A 20,272-nucleotide genomic window follows, 5' to 3' on the forward strand; every position below is an offset into this window, starting at 1 on the left:
GGTTGCCTGCAGGGGGATGGACCAAAGGTTTCTTGCTTTCTTTGTTATAAAATTTAGCATTATTTAGCATCACAAATCAAGTACAAGTTATTTATTTACACCCCCAAGAAGATGCTTTCTGAATTTTCCATACTTAAAAGCAACATTCAACTGGATTCTGTGGCGAAAAACTAAAAACTAAGTTTCAGCATCAAAAGTTGTTTAGGAATATAGACATTTTATGTGTCTATATTCCCAAACAATTTCTGATGCTGAAATTTAGTTTTTAGACATTTTAGAGCACTGTTTTAGGAAACATGCTGCTGCTAAGTCACTTCAGTTGTGTCCAACTCTGTGCGACCCCATAGACGGCAGCCCACCAGGCTCCCCCATCCCTGGGATTCTCCAGGGAAGAACACTGGAGTGGGTTGCCATTTCCTTCTCCAATGCATGAAAGTGAAAAGTCAAAGTGAAGTCGCTCAGTCGTGTCCGACTCTTAGCAACCCCCTGGACTGCAGCCTACCAGGCTCCTCCATCCATGGGATTTTCCAGGCAAGAGTACTGGAGTGGGGTGCCATCACCTTCTCCGTTAGGAAACATAGACGCACACAAATCTCATTTGCCCTGTTCACTTCAACACTTAAATATGGTTTATAATCCTACCTACTCTGTGAGACTCGTAACTGTTTTGTGGGATATTTATTTTATTTTGACTTACTACTTCCAACCTCTACATGAGGAACCAGAAACCCCAACCGGATTATCTTTCCTCATTCCTTCATTTATTTTTATTTTATACATACTTTGCTGCCATTGGTGTTTAACATCCTATATGTTTATTTAAAGATATTTAGTGTACTGACCATCTAGGTTTGTATCTAATGCCTACTGTATGGTAGGTGCTTGGGATGCAGCAATTAACAAAACAGATACAGTCCCTACCCTTTCAGGCCACTACTGTCAAGCTGAATATCTGTATCTACTAACTGAAAATTTTATCTCATATTTGGTTGCTTAGAGCCTACCCCTTGCCCTCCACTATTAAAAAAAGCATTATCTAGTAATTCCCTGGTGGTCCAGTGGTGAGGATTCCGTGCTTTCACTGCAAGGGCCAGGGTTCAGTCCCTGGTCAGGGAACTAAGATCCCAAAGCCTCAGGTTGCAGACAAAAAAAATAAATAAAAGGTAAAATAAGCATTATCTTACTGAAACACCTTTTTGTAGAAAGACTATAAAAGTGATCCCATACCTATATTTCTTTAGCTTCTTTGTGATATATTGCTTGTCTTTATTTATATATTTAACAAATTAAAACCACTTCCCCACTTCAAAGGCAAGAAACAGCATAAAAATTATCTAAGTTACCACTGCAAAACAAACCCACTGTAACTTGAATTCACTTTGGAATTCTCTCTTTTCACTTGTGATCTTGTGATCCTTTTGTTATCAAGTTCACTGTGTATAGTGAACTTGATACGGTGAGGCAACCCTCATCATTCTCCCAATGAGCAGAGGAATGTTGGCATCAACCATACTGGATTTTATTCATTAGAGATGGTCATTAAATATGCTGAACACAGCATAATGTTAACACTATTTGCCTCAAGTTTTACTGTGCCTGCTTTAAGGTAGGGGAAATTAGTTTCATCTCTAGAGATGTCAAGGAAAGACACTGACTGTGATGGAAGAATCACTGAACCAGACATTTCCTACTGAAGAATAAATTGAAACCGAAATAGGAAATAGGTCAAGTTTTTAAGGAGAAACTGCAGGAAAGCTAATAGTAAGACTTGAGAATTATTAAACTTTTTTTTTTTACAATATATGGTTTGTTAAAAATATCTTTCAGACTAAAAATACTGAACTCTCAGTGTGACCTTTAAAGACTGGCAATACCCCCGGCTAGGCTTCCCAAGCTGAACCACCTGAGCATGTTAAAGATGAAACTAGGAATCTAATCAGAACATTTATTACACCGTAAAGCAATTTTCTGAAAATGTTACTCAGCTCTGTGACCTCATTACCCGGCATCTGTTCACAAGGTCAGTGTACAAGTTTATTTTGGCTGAGCAAAGCACAAACATATGAAGGAGCTTCAAGGATTTTGCTGAGGATGTTCAGCGTCCCATAGCTTTCACATGGGAAATGCCGGCGGCTTTTGTACAGACAAGCAACACTCCTGCTGAATGAAGGACAGAGGAAGAAGAGAACTGTTAGTCGTATTAAGCGCCTCTTAGGATTTTCTCTAGCAGCCTTTTCTTGGTGAATTCTTTAGCAGATATTATTTTTTAAAGAAATCAATTATCACAGAAATGAGAGCCTTACAGTTAAAATTTCTGAAATCTTATTGACTGTAAATAACGACAGTTAGGTCAGAAATCCTGACATCTTGCTGTCTGTTTTAATGGCTTTCTGTTTGTGAAAGAATTTGAGGAGATTCAGCTGCTTAGTATCATCTGTATAAAAAAAGAGAGCCCTTCTTTAGACAATGGAGAAGAAAGATCATATTTTTTTTTCTTTGCAATCTAAGCACAATGTTATAATGAAAGTTGAATTCTGTAGCAGTTGAGTTGTCAGCATTTTTTAGCCCTGCTTCTGTCCTAATTAGCCATGAGATTTAGGGCAGTCATCTGCACTGATCTCTCCAAGTATCCATGTTCTTACATATAAAATGAAGGGGTAAAAACTGACTTCTAAAACTCCTACTCGAAAATGACGGTTCTCATCTGGGGGCAATTTTGGTAATGTCTGGAGAGATTTTGGGTTGTCACAGCTGAGGCAGAGGCGCTGCTACTGGCATCTTAGGGAGAGGACAAGTATGCTGCTTACAGAACGGCTTCCCAACACAAAAAAAATTAGACCAAAATCGCACTAATGCTGAGGTCGAGAAGCCCTGCTGTGAAAGTATGGTAAGTCAGAAAAGGCTTAAAGGATGTGTAAATATGTACAGGTAATTTGGGTGTTAGGTTATAGATCATCCTCTTTTACATTTTTCTCTGTTACAAACATTCTTCAATAAATATATATTGCTTTAATCTTAAAACCATGAAAATATAGTACTCACTTAATGCAAATGCAGTCAGTTCCATTCTTGGCTTGATCAGATTGTGTTAACTATCTATAAGGACAAGGCATTTCCCTAAAAACTGCAGACTACCCTTATTCTCAGTTATAATGTAGTATGTCAAGGATCAATAAGAAATAGAGCTTAATGACTACTCATTATTGAACAGTGTCCTAAAAATTATTCCATAAGGAATTGCTGGTATGCTTATAAGATTACAAAGCATTGCTGATTATATTTTTTAATTCTTAATTTAAAAATTCTGAGGATAGGTTGAAGATTTTATACAAAGGTGATGATAAGCACAGTAAATTCCTCTTATTTAACACACAATATGGCCCTGGTGGCTCAGCGGTAAAGAATCCACCTGCAATACTGGAGACGCGGGTTCAATCCCTGGGTCAGGAAGATCCCCTGGAGTAGGAAATGGCAACCTACTCTAGTATACTTGCTTGGGAAATCCCATGGACAGAGGGGCCTAGCAGGCTATCGTCCATAGGGTTGCAAAAGTCCATGGACACAACTGAATGGCTAAACAACAACATAGTAATATTAGTATAATGTTTAACCAGGAAACAAAATATTTAAACAAAGCAGAATGGTTGGGTATAAAGAGGTTAGAATTAGTCATACATCATGGTCCGTTTTTACAGATGCCATCCATAGACCTGGATACTTGAGTAGACATGCAAATTTTCAGGTATCAGTGAGCTTCTGTGTGGGGCCAGCTGGGAAAGCTGCTTCTTGGCTAAAGCATTCTTTCCAGAGCTTGGACCCAGCCCTCCCACCCAGCCAACCTTACCACATTCTTAGTTTCTTAAATAGATGTTCTGGGCTCATCTAAATTCAAACCCTGAGGCCTCTGAGCTCCCTGAAGACAGGAACACTTCGTCTAATGATGTAAAATGTTCTACAGAATACTTTTTAATTACTTTGACTTTTGTTTTCTCATCATAACCTTTCGTTATTTTCTCTTTGATTTTTAGGACTAAATTTAACATACACAGTGTATATACAGTTCTGTAGCGAATAGGATCTAAATGCAGGATATAGAATTACCTTGTGGTTAGTAACTCCCTTCCAACTTACTAAGACTGCTGTTTCCACACATATTTTCCTCCACAGACTAGAACCTGTCTTCATTTTTCTTATACTTTTTAGCTTAATAGTGTATAAACCAAATGCAAGAAAATAAATCAAGCATTATTAATTTAAACAAAATATAAATACCTTTTAGTATTGTTTTTGATAAGTGGCTATAATTTCCTGCTTGTGCCCTCAAAATGTAGAAACAGTTTTTCTTTTAATGATGGGAGTAAGGGATTTAGATACTGGAAAGATGATGAAGAAATAGGTCAGAAATTCATATAGTATATTATGTTAACAATTAAAACTTCATTATACCCTCTGTGATGACTTCTGGGATGGGGGGGTGGTAGAAGGGAGGTTCAAGATGGAGGGATATATGTATACTTATAGCTGATTCACATTGTTGTACAGCAGAAATCAACACACTGTAAAGCAATTACCCTCCAATTAAAAAAAAACACTTCATTATACCATCTATGACTAATTTTGTAATATAAAGAAATTTTTGAAAAAAATAGAAATCACTCATCTGCCTAAACATTATACTGTTTTAATTTTTTTAATATTTATCCCTGTCTAACTATAACCATACTGCACACTTGCACCCATATTTTGCATGATTTAGAATTCTGAGGTGGAGGGGAGGCATTTTCTCCTAACATTTTATTGCAAACATAATTCCCTTATTAATGGACTTTTTGTGCAGAATATATAAAAATTAGAGGGAATAGCTCTGCCTTTAAATGCAGTTATTTTATAGTGACACCTCTCCTTTTAAAGTGGTCACATTCGATACTTATAATTTATGTAGTATTTTTGAAGTTCACAGTTGTATAATAGTTTCCCCCCCATGTTATTTCTATTCTGGGGTTATTAGAAAACATACAGTGAAAAGAAATGATTTTTCAACGTGATAATGGCTGTTGAAGTGCTGTGAGTCCTCAAGGAAAGTACACAGCCTCTTTTTGCTTTTCCCTATATGGTTGCTGGCCTTTTTTTTTTTTTCTGAGGATTGATAATACCAGGGCTAGAGGGCTGATTACTCAAGAACTGCATTAAAATCCTGACTGTATACAGATCACACACATCTCGGTGTCGGTCCTTGCTCACCTTTCATGTAAACCTGAAGCGACCTCCTAGTGAATGGTGTAATCTAGCCCTGTAGATACCCATGACCATACTTGTGGTTTGGTACTGAACCTCTCCATATAAACTCCAGTGTTTACGTTCAAACATGCTGCTATCTATAGAGAACTCTGTAGCAGTCATGAGTAATGAAAAAAAAAAAGGCTTAAAAAGAATAGTTTACTTATTACATATTCAGTATCAGCCCCATACCAGGTAAACTCAGAGAACGGAAGAAGCCTAAGATTTGTCCCTCTCTTCTTAAAATCTTACCCCGAAGGCAAAATATATAAAGCACAGCCACAGAACTAACATTAATGTGAGTTCATTTGTGAGATACACCCTAAGTAATTAGTTGATGATAATCATTAAAGATTCTGAAGTCTGTGGATGATGTAAAGCTAGACTGATTCAACAGCACGTTGACTTATTTGCATGCTGAGATATACTTTCTTGAGTGGGAGGGTTTGGGGGTTAAGAATATAGGATATTATGGATGTGTATTACCATCTGTTTGGCAATGGCAAAAAAAGTCAAGAATTGCTGAGAGGGCACAGAACTACAAAGATTGGAACAGAGAAAATGACAGTTCTGCAAAAACAAGGCATCTGTTTCAGACGAGCGCTGGTCACTTCCTTTTAGCGTGTGTCTGAGTCTTTTGTCATCCTCTACTTAATAAATAAATGATGTCTGATAAAAAGAGAGTATAATAAATTAAACCTTGTCAAGAATGTTTAAAGATATGTGGAATCCAACTACTTTTATTGAAAATATAGATCCTTTTGGTGGCTCAGACAGTAAAGAATCCATCTGCAATTAGGAGACCCTGGTTCGATCCCTCGGTGGGGAAGATCCCCTGGAGAAAGGAATGGCAGCCCACGCCAGTATTCTTGCCTGATGAATTCCATGGACAGAGGAGCCTGGCAGGCTACAGTCTATGGTCGCAGGGTCGGACACGACTGAGCGACTAACACTTTCAGTTTTCACTAGACCCTTTAATTATGCTTTTTCATAATTCAGAGACTATGGTAGAAATTACGAAGCTTAAATGGGGTATGGAAATGGTGTTCAGGTTTGACATAATAGGATATCACTAGGAGTAGCTAATCCAAGACTCATGAATCAAGACAATTTTCTTCAATGTAAAATACACATTAGCAGTAACATTGGGATGTTTGTAATGCCTTAGGCTTTGAAATTTAAAGATGAACCATTATGGATGAGTTTCTACAGTACCATTATAAGTAGAGGCAATCATAAATTCATATGTGTGGGAAGAAGAAATAATAAGTGTAAAAAAACCTTTAGAAGAATATTTTTAATCCATCTATAAATAAGAAATGAGTCATCTGTATGCTATGCAAATTTTCAAAGTGGGTAAATTTAGAAATTATTTTTTTCTCTTTACAAAGCTTTATACTTCGGGAGGAAATGTAGTTATGTCTGAAAAGTTCAGAAATGTTCCTTTCAAAGCTGTGCAATGATGAAAAGCATTGAGTATTCTGCAGTGATGGAGATACTCTCTACCTCACGGTCACTAGCCACATGTGGCTAGTGAGCAATTGAAATGTAGCTCGTGCAATTAAGGAGCTGAATTTCTTCTTTCTCTCAATTTTAGTTAACTTTAAATACCCACTTGTGCCTAGTGTTAAGTGCCATATTGTTAAAGCTTTAAGTCATATTTTGTAGTAGTAGATATGCTTTGCCAGATGGTGAATTCATTAACTGAATATCATTTCATACTCAAGATTGGGGCTCTTAAATTTTTTTGTGTGGTGTTCTAGGTAGAGCCATTACCATTCCTAACTTGACTTAGCTTTGAAACAGCATCTCTTTTACTTTAAAAAAGTTCTTATGAATCATAAATATAAGCCTCAAAGTGCTAGTTCTAGGAGAGAGCAATATTATGGATGATGTTTATAGTCAGGATAAGCTCATGATACCTTTTTTTTTTTTTTTTACATTTTCAAGTTAAAGCAGAAATGTTTGGGAGTGAAATGTACTGATGTCTACAACTTGCTTTGAAATGCATTAAAAAGTGATTGATGGTTAGGTAGATGGTAAATTAGTGATGAACAAGATCCAGCAAAATATAAATGATATATGGGTATCCACTGTAGAAGTCTTTCAACTTCTCTGAAGGTTTCATTATGAAATGAATCAGCTTCATGATCAAATGTTGGGGGTAAGTTAAATGCAAACATATTAAGTATTTTAAATGCACCTTTTTTCTTGGATCTATCGCTTCTCTGTTAAACAGAGCCAAGGAGCAATAACTGAACGTTTGCGAAGTTTCAGTATGCATGACCTAACAGCCATTCAAGGTGATGAGCCTGTGGGACAAAGATCGTACCAACCTCTCCCAGAAACAAAAAAGAAAAGTAAACCAGGCTCCGGTGAAACAGCAGGTGTGCTTGTTTTGTTTTCATATTGTTCTGTCATAATTGGGATCTTGAGTCAAGATGATTGGAGAAGGAAATGGCAACCCACTCCAGTGTTCTTGCCTGGAGAATCCCAGGGACGGGGAAGCCTGGTGGGCTGCCGTCTATGGGGTCACACAGAGTCAGACACGACTGAAGTGACTTAGCAGCAGAGTCAAGATGGGTACCAGCTGTCTGAATTTGGGTAAACTACATTTATCTTTAGTTTGGCATCACCGACTCAATGGACATGAGTTTGAGTAAGCTCCGGGAGTTGGTGATGGACAGGGAAGCCTGGCGTGCTGCAGTCCATGGGGTCACAAAGAGTAAGACACGACTGAGCGACTGAACTGAACTAAAATTTATCTTTAAGCTTTTGTTTTTGTTCTCTAAATAAGGCTAGTGCTTGCCTTTTGTTGACTCTGGAGAGAATCCCACTAAGAAAGTAGCAATAGCCCCATGTGCTGCCATGAATTTCTAGACAGTGAATGTGGCCATCTACCAACAGCACTAGTCCTGACCTGCGCTCTCCACTCTGGTTACTCAAACTGTGTAGCGACATCTGAAGAGTTTAAACCCTCTTTATTGTAAGTGCTGTGAACAAATAAGGATATTGAACCATAAGATGAAAAGTTTTAAGCAGTGACAAAAGAGCAGTTTGAAAATAAGATTACTCCAATGGAAAAATGTCTTGAAATTATGAATTATAGACCAAAAACCCACTTGTTCTAATATAAATTATAAGAATGTCATGGTTGATATGTTCTAAAACTTTAATAAATTGTGGTCTTAGAAACATGCACACAAACAAAAAGACATGGTTCTTGTAGTCTTTTTTTTTTTTTTCACATGAAAGAAAATTATAGTTCAAGGCTCAACTGAGAACTAAGATCTTCAGGACATTTCTTATTAGTGTCTTATTAGGTCCATAAAGTACAGGGCTATTGGATCTTTTTGGTTTTTTGGTTTTTTTCCAAGTAGAAGTTTTGAAGTACATGAAAATCATTCTTTATAATTAAAACCAACTTGAAAAGAATAGTTCCTTCTTATAAAGAAAGAATAATGAAATTTCTTCTAAGTTCTCCCTAGAATAACTTACAAAAATTGGTGGCTATTATCTAAGAAGTAATAATTAAGTACTGGCCATTGAGTAAGGTACTAATGCCTTTAAGAATGAGTAAACTTTGAACCTTGAATCATCATCCTTAATACTTTAATAATGTAAAAGTAGCTCCTATTATAAGGCATTTTCTTAATAGGCATTTAAAAAATTAGGTGTACTGACTTTGAATATGGGATCTGCTATATATATTTTGCTGATTTGGACCAGTAATCTGAGTCGTTTATCAGTAGTTGATTCATAATTATACCTTAAAATTGGTTAAGAACTATATTCCAATTATTTAAATGAAAACAGGATTATAAACTTGAAAATCCATGACACCATTTTTATGGGATCCATCTATTAAATTTAAAATGCTGTGACTAAAATATTTTAAGATAACAAGGTGCTAAGTAGCTCTTCTGTTAAATTTTAAACCGTGAATTAAAATAACCAGAAAGTTGGGAAACAAACATTCTCATACACTTTTTATGAATGTTTAATGTATAACAATCTTTTTGGATGACAGTCTAGTAACAGTTTTCAAAATGTATTCTCTAACTCAGCAAGAAACTTCTAGGAATAGTCATAAAGAAATAATCAGGCAAGTGTTCAAAGACATAGGTACAAAGATATATGAATGTTCATTTTATTGATGTTTATAGTAACAAAATATTGGAACAAACCAAACTCCTAAGAGAATGGTTAAGCAAAAGGGCGGCTATTAGCAGTGAAAAATTATAATGTCAGTTTATATTGATACTTACTGACATGAAAACATATCCAGATTGAGAGGGCAAAACAACAATAATGAAATAGTGTGTTTGTTATGATCCTGTACCATGGAGGCACAATAGACAGATGGATGAAATGGATTAATATATGTAAATTTATTTTTAAGATTTATGTATGTAGAAGACAGTCTGAAAAGGTATTATGAAAATGTTAAAGCATTTAGCTCTGAGTTGTGGGCTTCTAGTGACTTTTTTTTAATTAACCCATTATTCTTAAAATCAGAAATAAAACAACTCTTCATCTCCTTTAATTAAGGTATTCATTTTCTTATATCTTGAATTTTTTTCTATTTTATTTACTTCTAAAATTCCCCAAGAAAGAAAGCAAGTTGGTAAGTTTTTCAGTGTGGGAATTACATTTACAATTATATTTACATAAGTCTGTTTACTAGTTCATGTAATCAATACATTTATCTCAGAACACAAGCAAATTCAACTATTTGAAAAAGTAGTTCCCTCTTAAAAGCTAAATGGCTTGCTCTGAGCAGTTTGAGGTTGGCTGATCAAGAGAAGTCTTGCTTTGATGAAGTTATTCTGGTTCACATGTTGTCACTATGGGAAAAAGAGCTACCTCCAAATGCTTTTTTGTAAGAAAATAGACACCTTGAACATGATGTTCACTTCCTTAGAAAGAACACCACGTTCTCATAAGTGGAAATATTTTTTCTGCAAAGAAGCTGCTGCTCTCATATTAGTTAAAAGTGCTTCAGTATTCATTTTCAATATACAAGCACATAAAGGGAGTTTTGTCTTGTTTTCAATGCTTTACGTATTTATTTAACCCTGAAGATGACTATGCGGGTTAAATATTTTTATCCTTATTTTGTAGATGAATAAACTGAGACCTAAGGAGATTAAATTACTTGTCAAATACCAGGTACTCAATGACAGAAATGAAGTATCCAAGGTTTTTCATCTAATCCTCTGTCTTTTTACTTTATAAAGAGACTACACTTAGTGAGACACTTGGGCTGGAACAAGAACTTCAAACAATTTAGCAGGAGGGGACCTTAGAAGTGCTTTAGTCAAAGAAGGCCAGTAGATGACATCCCTTCGTGCCCATGGCAGATGTTGCTAATGGATTGCAGCACTTCCCATGCTGGCTCAGAATCGAACTCAGCATAGCACCCAGACAGCTCTACTGGCTCAGGGTTGGCATTCATGTATTAATAGTAACCTGTTCATCTCCCACCTGCTTCAACACCTTACCGGATACGAAAACAGGCCCAGAGAGGCAAGACTCACTCAAGTTCCTACAGTAATAGGTAGCAAGGTGCTCACTCATTTCTCCTCTCATGGATCCAGGGCTTCTTCCAACACGATAGCTAAGGCTTTCTTCTCCCAAGTCAGACCTTCCATGCTTCTGCACTCACATTAATACGTGGAAACTGCTTCAAACATGCCTGGTCTTTGCTAAGTGCTGGATCAGTATTGGCTATTATTATTATAAAGGGGTGGGAGGGAGGAGAGACTTAAAATATACCAATTCTAAGATGTTCAAGCTATGAATAAAACCTGGTCAGTCTGCATAAGCATTTGCTCGTTTCCTAAAATGGCAACAGAGCACTGGGTTGAAGCTGGCCAAACAGCTGCAGCCTCAGGCCTCAGGGCCCCTGACAACACAGACTTCTCGTTCTTAGGTTCTTAGTCACTGCCCCTCAGGAATGTGCATAGACAGCACCATTCTGAGGACCTTGTCCAATCTAGATTGATGATGGAAAACGGCTGACCCTAGCATCACCTTTGTTTACCAGCGGCACCCACCAGCTTCACCTTGCCTGGGCTTGGCAGACCTGCTCAGCCAGCTCGCTGGGTTCCTGTTCAGATAGGGCATCTAGATTTGGGCTTTTCTCATAATCTCGGGTCTTCTCCTCTCCCAAAGACTTTAAAATTCTTGGACAACTCTGATTAATACTATTTCCACCATGCACATCAGAATTTTCATAATGCTTATTTTCAGGCTTTTAAGTAGAATAGAAAATGCATGTTTTAGTGAAGATATTTGATTTGACTCCTTTTTTTTTTGATGCAGTTTAGTCTTAATAACTTGCTAAATTAAGCTGGTCAACTTCACCTCCTAACAAATCCCAAGCTTGGCTACTTCCTGCTTAATCCTTGGACTCCATCATTTCTGACTTGTTGTCCTGCAGTAACCTCCCTGTTTCCAGTATCCACTTATGATTCATTCTCTAAAGTGCAAGAAGACTCTTACAAAGAACCAAAACCTAATCATGTCACCCTCCTGCTTAAAATGCTTCAATGCCCTCTCCCCTTTGTTCTCTGATGAAGTCCTAACTCAGCAGCATGTGGTGTATTAGCTCCCCAGCCTTGGCATCCCACTGCTTCCTGTGCTGGGTGTATAGAATCACGAGCCTTTCAGAATGCAGCTTGGCCACCACCTCCTACGAGAAGTCTTCTCTCACAACCCACTTCCCTCTGCTGTGTGCTCCCGTAGCACCTTGTCCTTGTCTTCTATTTATAGCATTCATTACAGTCGACTCTGTCTCCTCTACTGGACTGTGTATTTCTCAGGATAGAAAAGGACAGTTATGTCTTTTTAACATTGTATCCCCCATAACTTAGTATACTGCCTCACACATAGTAGTATTTTAAAAATACTTGTGGGGACGTCCCTGGTGGTCTGTTAGCTAAGAATCTGCCTGCCAGTGCAGGGGACATGGGTTTGACCCTTGCTGTGGGAAGATTCCACAAGCCATGGGTCAACCAAGCTCATGTGCCACAGCAAGAGAAGCCGCTGCAGTGAGAAGCCCGTGCACCACAGCTAGAGAGGAGCCCCCGCTCTGCTGCAGTCAGAGAAAGCAGCGAAGACCCAGCGCAGCCAAAAACAAACAAATCTAAATTTAAAAATGAGTTTTAAAACTTGTGCAATAATGAATCAATCTATCACTTTTCCTGAAACAATAATTAGAAAACTAAGATATTTTTAGTTGAAATTAGGAAACAATAAGATGTGTGTGTGTGTATGTGTATATATATATATATATAAAATATATATAAAATTATCATTTTGAGTGAAATTCCAATTCCTAATTATATAAAATGAGAGGTAATTAAAATCGCAAGGGCCATGTTTGCCTCATCTTTTACCTTAGAGAACTTTTTGTTCACAGTCGTTTCCTGATTCTTTCCTTGATTCCTTCATCTGTGTTTTACCTTAGTTTTATTATATTGGGATTGGGAATATTATATAAGCAACAGCAATAGAGAAGAATCTAGAAATGGCAATCTAAAACAATTTTTTTCTGGTTTATATTGAAGTAATAAAATTTTTAAAATAAAAATTTGGCAATTTTTTTAAGAAAGAAAAATGAAGAAATTTAAAATCGCTTAAAAGCTCACTTTCAACAGATATTATGTTTTCATTTTTGTTTTTCCTTCCTTTGTTTCTACATTTACATTTTTTCCACTTAATACTGCACCAGGGGGGTTTTCCCAGGACTGCTGACCCTACTTCCTCTCCTGGCCACACTGGCCTCCTCACAGCTCTTGCACAAAGTTATGCCTCCCCATGACCCCGGGCCTTTGCATGTGCTATCACTTCTGCCTAGCACACACTTCCTGCAACTGCTGCAGGAAAGCAAAGGATCTTGGCCTATGTAATGACTGATTCTGCTTTCAAATCCCTCCTGATTTCTAGACTAGAAGTCTGGCACCATAAAATTGGACTTCCTTAATATATAATTATGGAGAAGGAAATGGCAACCCACTCCAGTGTTCTTGCCTAGAGAATCCCAGGGACAGAGGAGCCTGGTGGTCTGCTCTTAATATATAATTAAAGATGTTTATCTTATTATGAGACCCGGAAGCTTAATCACAACTCTTCATAGTCTGCTCAGTGATGCTCAAGTTACTCATGTACTGTGAGAGCAGATGAATAAACAATTCATTCAGTGTGCTTTGCTTCACACACAAGAAGTCCATCTTGGCCCCCTCCTGAGCCTGATACCACCCAAAGAAGGTAGCTATGCTCCTTACCTTTATTAAAGTAGAATTTGAAACATAATGGGGCCTTGTAAACTCACTCCTGTCCTTTTTTTCTTGTTTTTTGACCTCATCCTGTGGCTTATGGGATCTTAGTTCTCTGACCAGGGGTGGAACCCGGGCCCTTGGCAGTGAAAGCCCAGAATCCTAACCATTGGACCACTAAGGAATTTCCTCACCCCAGTCTTTATAATCTACTTACTATTCCCCAGTTGCCTTAGATTTAGGCCCCTCTCTTGCTCCATCCAAGCAGTGGTTCTCAAAGCGTAGGCCCCGAACTAGTACCGTCAGCATCACCCAGGAACTTGTTAGAAATGTAATTTCTCAGCCCAACCCCAGGCCCAGCAATGTGTGTATCAGTGGGTTCTCCAGGTGACTCTAATATGTGCTGGTAAGTTTGTGCTTTAGCATAAGTTTATTGAAATTCTAATAAGCTTTGAGAACCACTGCTTCAGGCATGGGAGGGAGTATTCTTGTCCCTGCATCGCATTCTCAGGGTGCTCTCAGAGTTCCTGACAACAACCAGCTTGGCTGCCTGGTTATTTGCCTGCTGGTCAAAGTTAAGTCCTCGTCGCTACACACAGCATCCTGTTAGCACACCCACATGATCTCTCACTGACCTTCCTGGTGCTGGCTGTTTTCTTTGAACTAACATCAGTCATCATAGCCTGTGGTGTTTCTAATTACTGTAGCCTGACTGGCTGGATTTTATCTTAGCAGCTGCAACAGTGTTGGTTTAACTTCTCTATCACCTGCCCCCAGTGAGTTTATCTTGCCCAAAGTTCTATTCCCTTTGGGTCTTATATGACTCCTTAAGTGCACTCTACCATGTCTGGACTTGACAAAAGGACCCTAAGTTCCTAATTAAAGTCAAAGGTACAAATGACAGACCAAAACACATTATTGCTTAGGTAGTTTAGAATTCACAAGAAGGAGAAAGGGCAGGAAGAGACTTTTCACTATGTATCTATTTATATTCTTTGATTTTTGAGCAAGATAACTGTTAACCTACTCAAAAATATTTTTAATTATTCTGAAAAATGCATAGTAAAAATAGGAATTGCCAGGGGGAACTTCCTGGAAGAAATGAGCCTCATCTAGACTAGTGCAAGGGGTGAAGATCAACAGCAAAGGGCAGGGAACTCATTCCAGATGAAAAAAAGGAAGGAGTAAGCCGACAAACGCAGACTGCAGGGAACTGCGGACAGACGGGGTGAAGAGGCGGTGCTGACTGGTATCCTTTTACCAAAACATGCTGATTTTCACAACTCATCTAGGTTACGGAATTCCACTGAGAGACGGGGATGAGAAAACAGACGAAGAAGCAGAGGGGCCATATTCAGATGACGAGATGCTAACACACAAAGGGCTGCGAAGATCACAAAGCATGAAATCTGTGAAAACCGTGAAAGGCCGAAAAGAGGTGAGTGGAGCGCAGAGCTGTTTTCCTAATGATTGGCATTAAGAGATTTCCCTGCTGCGTGCTCATTTAGGATATTAATGATCCCTAAATGAAGGATTGGGATGATACAGCATGGGTTATATTTAAAATTGTTTATTCCGGTCAGATGGATTAAGATCTCTGGCAATTTAGAAAATGATAATAAATTCCTAGTCTTCCGCTATAAGTGGAAAATAGTATTCTCACGAAACAAAATCAGACAATTGATGGGAGTACCCAGTACCAGCCCTCACATATATATAAAGAACGCAGCTAACACTATCAAGTACATAGTTTTGTTTTAAACCAAATCTATATAGCGTTTAAACGGTAAAAGTTTATTCATAATAATATATTGTCTTTGTGCCCAGAAAGCAGTGGAGGATTTCAATGAAGGCCTCAGATCACTGTGGGCAGCGTTCATGGACATGTACCAAATAAAGTATAAATAATAACAGTTTATGTTTTTATTTATCACTAGTGTTAATAATCTGTGCACATATTTAACACAATACCAATTACATTTTGGAATATATAGATAGTGCTGTCTTTTGAGTGCACGCTTAGAGGACAGTTGATTCTTTACGTCAGAAAAGTTTAAAAATTATTACTATGATGATTATGAAGTCCTATCTAATTTCAAAATCTGACTCATAATGATAACACATTTCTCTTTTCAGGTGCGGTATGGGTCACTAAAATACAAAGTAAAGAAGAGACCACAAGTGTATTTTTAGCCATGTACATATCAAGTATCCCAAGTCAAATTATGCTAATACATCAACTTGTTTTTCTAACATCATATATTCAGGATTTATCCATTAAAACCATGCTTTAAATTGTGGTGGTGATAGGGTTTACTTTCGTTAATTTAAATAGTTTTTCTTTAACAACTACTTCCAAATCTTGACTACTAAAGGTAGTTATGCAAAAGTAGATAGATAGATATATCAGAAATAAAGAAAATTGTGTTATCTGTTGTCAGATTCTTCAAAACACTAAGTGCCTGGGATACAAGGTGAAACCCAGATTCACAGTGTACTTGAAAGATGGTTCAAGCAGCATCAGCCTTTGTGATCTTGTCTTGTGTTTACCTCCATTTCTGTTGTAACTATCACATGAGGATAGTATTTAATAGGCCTCTGATCCAGCAGTGACAGAACGAGGGTATAAGATAAAATATGTTTTATATACTCCTCAAATTTTTACTTTGTTAATACTTCTACTTTTCCCACCATCAACTGAAAGTTTTCAAGACAACTATTTGAAAACCAGGTATCTACACAGCACTTTCATTCCTGACTAGTTTTGCACACTTGAAAATTGTTTACTTATTTTACAACTATACATTTAAGTTTTATTAACACTGTCTTGACTGTCTTGTCTTTATTAACACTGTCTTGACTGTTATTTGTCATATTCTGACTTGTCAAATTTATGCCTTGAATTATATCATCTCTTTTCCTATGGGTTTCATTAGTTATATTCATTTAATTTTAATAATAAAAAATAGAGCTCATTGTTCATTTTCAACTATTTCTACATATCTTTCATACAGATAAGTTCTTTAAAATTTACCAGCTTCCCATATTTAGTTCTACATTGTAGCTGAACTTAGCATGTTTTTGTTAACAGTGGTTTCATTTTCAGCTTTTAAAAATGGTAGCTTTTGCGAAATGGAATCAGAGACCAGTATAGCACGTAGATATCTTCTAATTCATGAAATTAACCAACAGCCAATCTATTAACAAGCTTGGCACTGACACGGGCTGCTGATTTATTAAATCTGGCATTGACTTTACCCATTTGAATCATTTCACTTCTGGCTGAGATAATTTCCTGAAGATCCATGCCAATGCAAAATACAAATGTTGTTAATCTTACATATTAGAAGTTATTAGAATAGATTTTAGAAAAATATCATGTTTTTAATCCAAGAGATTTTGAGTTACCAAACTTTGAAGCTTTTTAGGCATAGATAACTATGCATTATGAACCCCAAGTCAGTATATTTCTGATGATGGTTTTAGTAACCAGTAATCAAAATTGTATCATTATACAAATCTGTATGATTATACTCTTTCATATAATTTAGTTGATTATTCTGTGCACCCAAAAGAAAAAAAAAAAAAAAAAGAGAGAGAGATTTGTGAGATCTTTGACCTTTCTGCCTTTCAAGAAATGAAGCCAGCTGGGAGTGTATATTCAGGACCCACTCTGAGTGTTGGTAAAGAACAGAATGTTTACTCAGGAGTACCTTACCATAATTCATACATTTCTCTTCATGCAAGTCTTAAAATGTCTTCCAGATTATCTCACATTCTCAATAAGTAATACCATGTAAAACTTCATTAAATTTATTTTCCCCCAAAGTTTAATTCTGAGTATCTTCATCTATTTTAACCTTGACTAATTCAAAATTCCTATGAATTCTGGTTATAAACTCTGGAAGAGAGTTTAACGTAGATTGCCTAGAACACTTGACTTCCCAATATAAATGCTACGTGTGCCTTGCTTACCTTTCCTACACTAGGGCAGTGTCATCTCAAATTGCCTAACAAGGTCATGTAAGTGACTTTGTATCAAAAACATTACTTTTGGGGGCCGATTTGCACCACTTTATTTTATTTAAGTCTAATTTCAGTCTGTCTGCAGTGCAGGAGACCCGGGTTCGATCCCTGGGTTGGGAAGATCCCCTGGAGAAGGGAATGGCAACCCACTCCAGTACTCTTGCCTGGAAAATCCCATGGACGGAGGAGCCTGGTGGGATACAGTCCACGGCGTCAGACACAACTAAGCGACTTCACTTTCACTTTCACTTTGCAGTATTACACCTATGCTTTAATTATCGTAAACTCACAAATACTGTCCTAAATTGGAGGAATTATTTATCCCTCTACACTTCTAGAGTCAAAACGTTTAACCAAGAGCAACACTAGTTTCAAAGAGATGATGCAAATCCTTCTATTTAATCATATCTCAAGGCTTCCTCTCATACGTTTGTTATAACCTTACATACAGTCAATGTCGTTTCACTGTTCTGTCATTTCCTTTCTGTCCTTTCATTTCTTATATTTTGCTTCTTTTCTCTTCTGTGTGTTTTAGCATGCTTTCATTTGAATTTTGTATAATAAACTTGTACTTTTTTTTTCTTTTAAGGTGGAACAGGTCATTTTTTTGTTTCTCTGCTTTTAAATCTAATGCTTATAAAAGAGGTGTGTTTATCCCTAGACCACAGTGCCTTGCACCCCACCACCACCATTTGGTAAATGGGCATTAGATGCTGCACAAGCCTTTAGGGCACTATTTTGGTAGCTATAAAAGTTTATCCAGAAACTGTACCTGGTGTCTCAGTTTATTGTCATTCAACTTGTTCATGAATATTAACTATTTCCAGGGTTTGTTTAGAAGGAAGAATTGATCTGTTCTTTAGTTTACTATATTTTTTTTTTCTGGTGTAAAAATGAGCCAGAAATAAGCCTTATTGCTAAGTAATTATATAAACCCACATAATCCCTGCATAAGATTCCCTCCACACACTTCACTATATGTATGTGGATTTGGATAGAAAATGATGTTGCCAGCATTACCAGTTTTAAATACTTGACTATACAGATTGATGGAATAAAATTATTAAAGTGTTTTCAGGGAACTTAATCCATATGTCACCACCAAAGATTTCTACAGTGTTATAAGGTATGTAAATATTCCAAATTTCTGTAAACATTGGTTAGATAAAGAGTTTTTCTCTTTTTTTTGGAATAACACAGTTTGTACTCTGGAATGCTTGAACTTTTGTGTTATTAAAAATAATACAACACTATCTTAAATATTAGTAATTTGTATTTTTAATTGGAATGGGCTAAATTTTTATTTTGATTTTCTTTTATCAGGAAAATAAGTTAATATGTACTGAAAAGCAATTTCCTATGTTTTCTTCTGTGTAAGTTGATTCATTTACAAAGCAATTTGGTAAATTTTGAAAAGGTTATTGTGGTATCTAGTGTGTGTTTCTTAGTAAACATCACTTAAGAATAAAGCTTTCTGAAAGGAAAGTACAACTTTTACTCTCTTAATGTTTTTAAGATTATTTTGGTAGTTTCCTACAGATTTAATGTATATTAACCCTTTAAACATTGACCATGAATTAACATTTTCTTTTATAACACCTTTTAAATCTATGTACTTCAATAGTTAAGAGAAAGCAGTTTTGCAAGTTTTAATCTCTTTGTAAAAGCTATCTTTAGGCCCAGTATGAGGATAATTTTACAAATGTGTTTTTTGAAAACTTTAATATAAAATAAACTCATTTTACTAGTGATAGTGATAACTTGTATTTTTTTTCTGTGTCTGTCAAGTGTATATGTTAGGTTGCATGAAATGATATTATTTATTACTGAGTGTGTCTTGATTAAATAATAGACAATATATGCACACACTTAAGATTACAAATCATAGAGCAAATTATGCAAATCATATACATTCTTTGAAATATTGCCATTTGCAACAATATGGATGGATCTGGAGAATATCATACTAGGTCAGGGAAAGCTGAATATTGTATGATATCACTCATAGGCAGAATCCAAAAAGTAATACAAGTGAGTCTATATTCAAAACAGAAGCAGACTCACAGACCTAGAAAACAAATTTATGGTTCCCAAAGGGGAAAGGTAGGACGCAAATTAGGAATATGGGATTAACAGATACAAACTACTGTGCATAAAATAGAGAAGCAGAAGAACTTAATGTATGGTACAGGGAGCTGTATTCAATATCTTGTAATAACTTACAGTAGAAAATAAAACTATATATGTGTGTCTAACTGAAAAAAATCATACATTCTAGAATGTTCATCCATAGAATTACAAAAGAAATAACTAAAATTTGGATGTTAGAAAAAGAAGATGGGAAAAAACAACTCGTACAGAAACCCTAGTCATCGATTTATATTGTTAGCTGTCTCAGACACAAAATATAACACAAAATTCAATTTTATGTATCCTGGACATGTTCTAGGGTTCCATCTGTTTTAAAATCAGATGTCTGTCTGCCTCACATTTAAGCTTTAGAGAGAAAGCCTGTGTTTAAGAAAGTTTCTTTGTGTTACTTCATTATGATATATGATGTGTTCAAGTATTTCCAAATGGAGTTATATTTTCGTTTTTATTAGAATATATATCTTGTGATGATCCAAAGAAGTCAGAAATTTAAATAAAAATTCAAAGAACACAATGACTATATAAATTGCAGCATT

General features: G+C 36.4%; 1 protein-coding gene across 2 annotated transcripts in view; it reads left to right on the forward strand.

Annotated features, from left to right (window-relative positions):
* The window catches only part of REEP3 (receptor accessory protein 3), a 99,440-nt gene extending 80,104 nt beyond the window's left edge, over positions 1-19,336 (forward strand). Inside the window, 3 exon segments of one of the 2 annotated variants that reach the window (NM_001101961.2) lie at positions 7,517-7,664; positions 14,852-14,997; positions 15,696-17,150. In NM_001101961.2, coding sequence (NP_001095431.1) covers positions 7,517-7,664; positions 14,852-14,997; positions 15,696-15,752 — 351 coding nt within the window. In that variant the 3' untranslated portion in view covers positions 15,753-17,150. 2 annotated transcript variants of the gene reach the window in all.
* Positions 19,337-20,272: the final 936 nt, after the last annotated feature.

This window comes from Bos taurus, chromosome 28 (genome assembly GCF_002263795.3).
Source record: "Bos taurus isolate L1 Dominette 01449 registration number 42190680 breed Hereford chromosome 28, ARS-UCD2.0, whole genome shotgun sequence".
NCBI classification, from domain to species: domain Eukaryota; kingdom Metazoa; phylum Chordata; class Mammalia; order Artiodactyla; family Bovidae; genus Bos; species Bos taurus.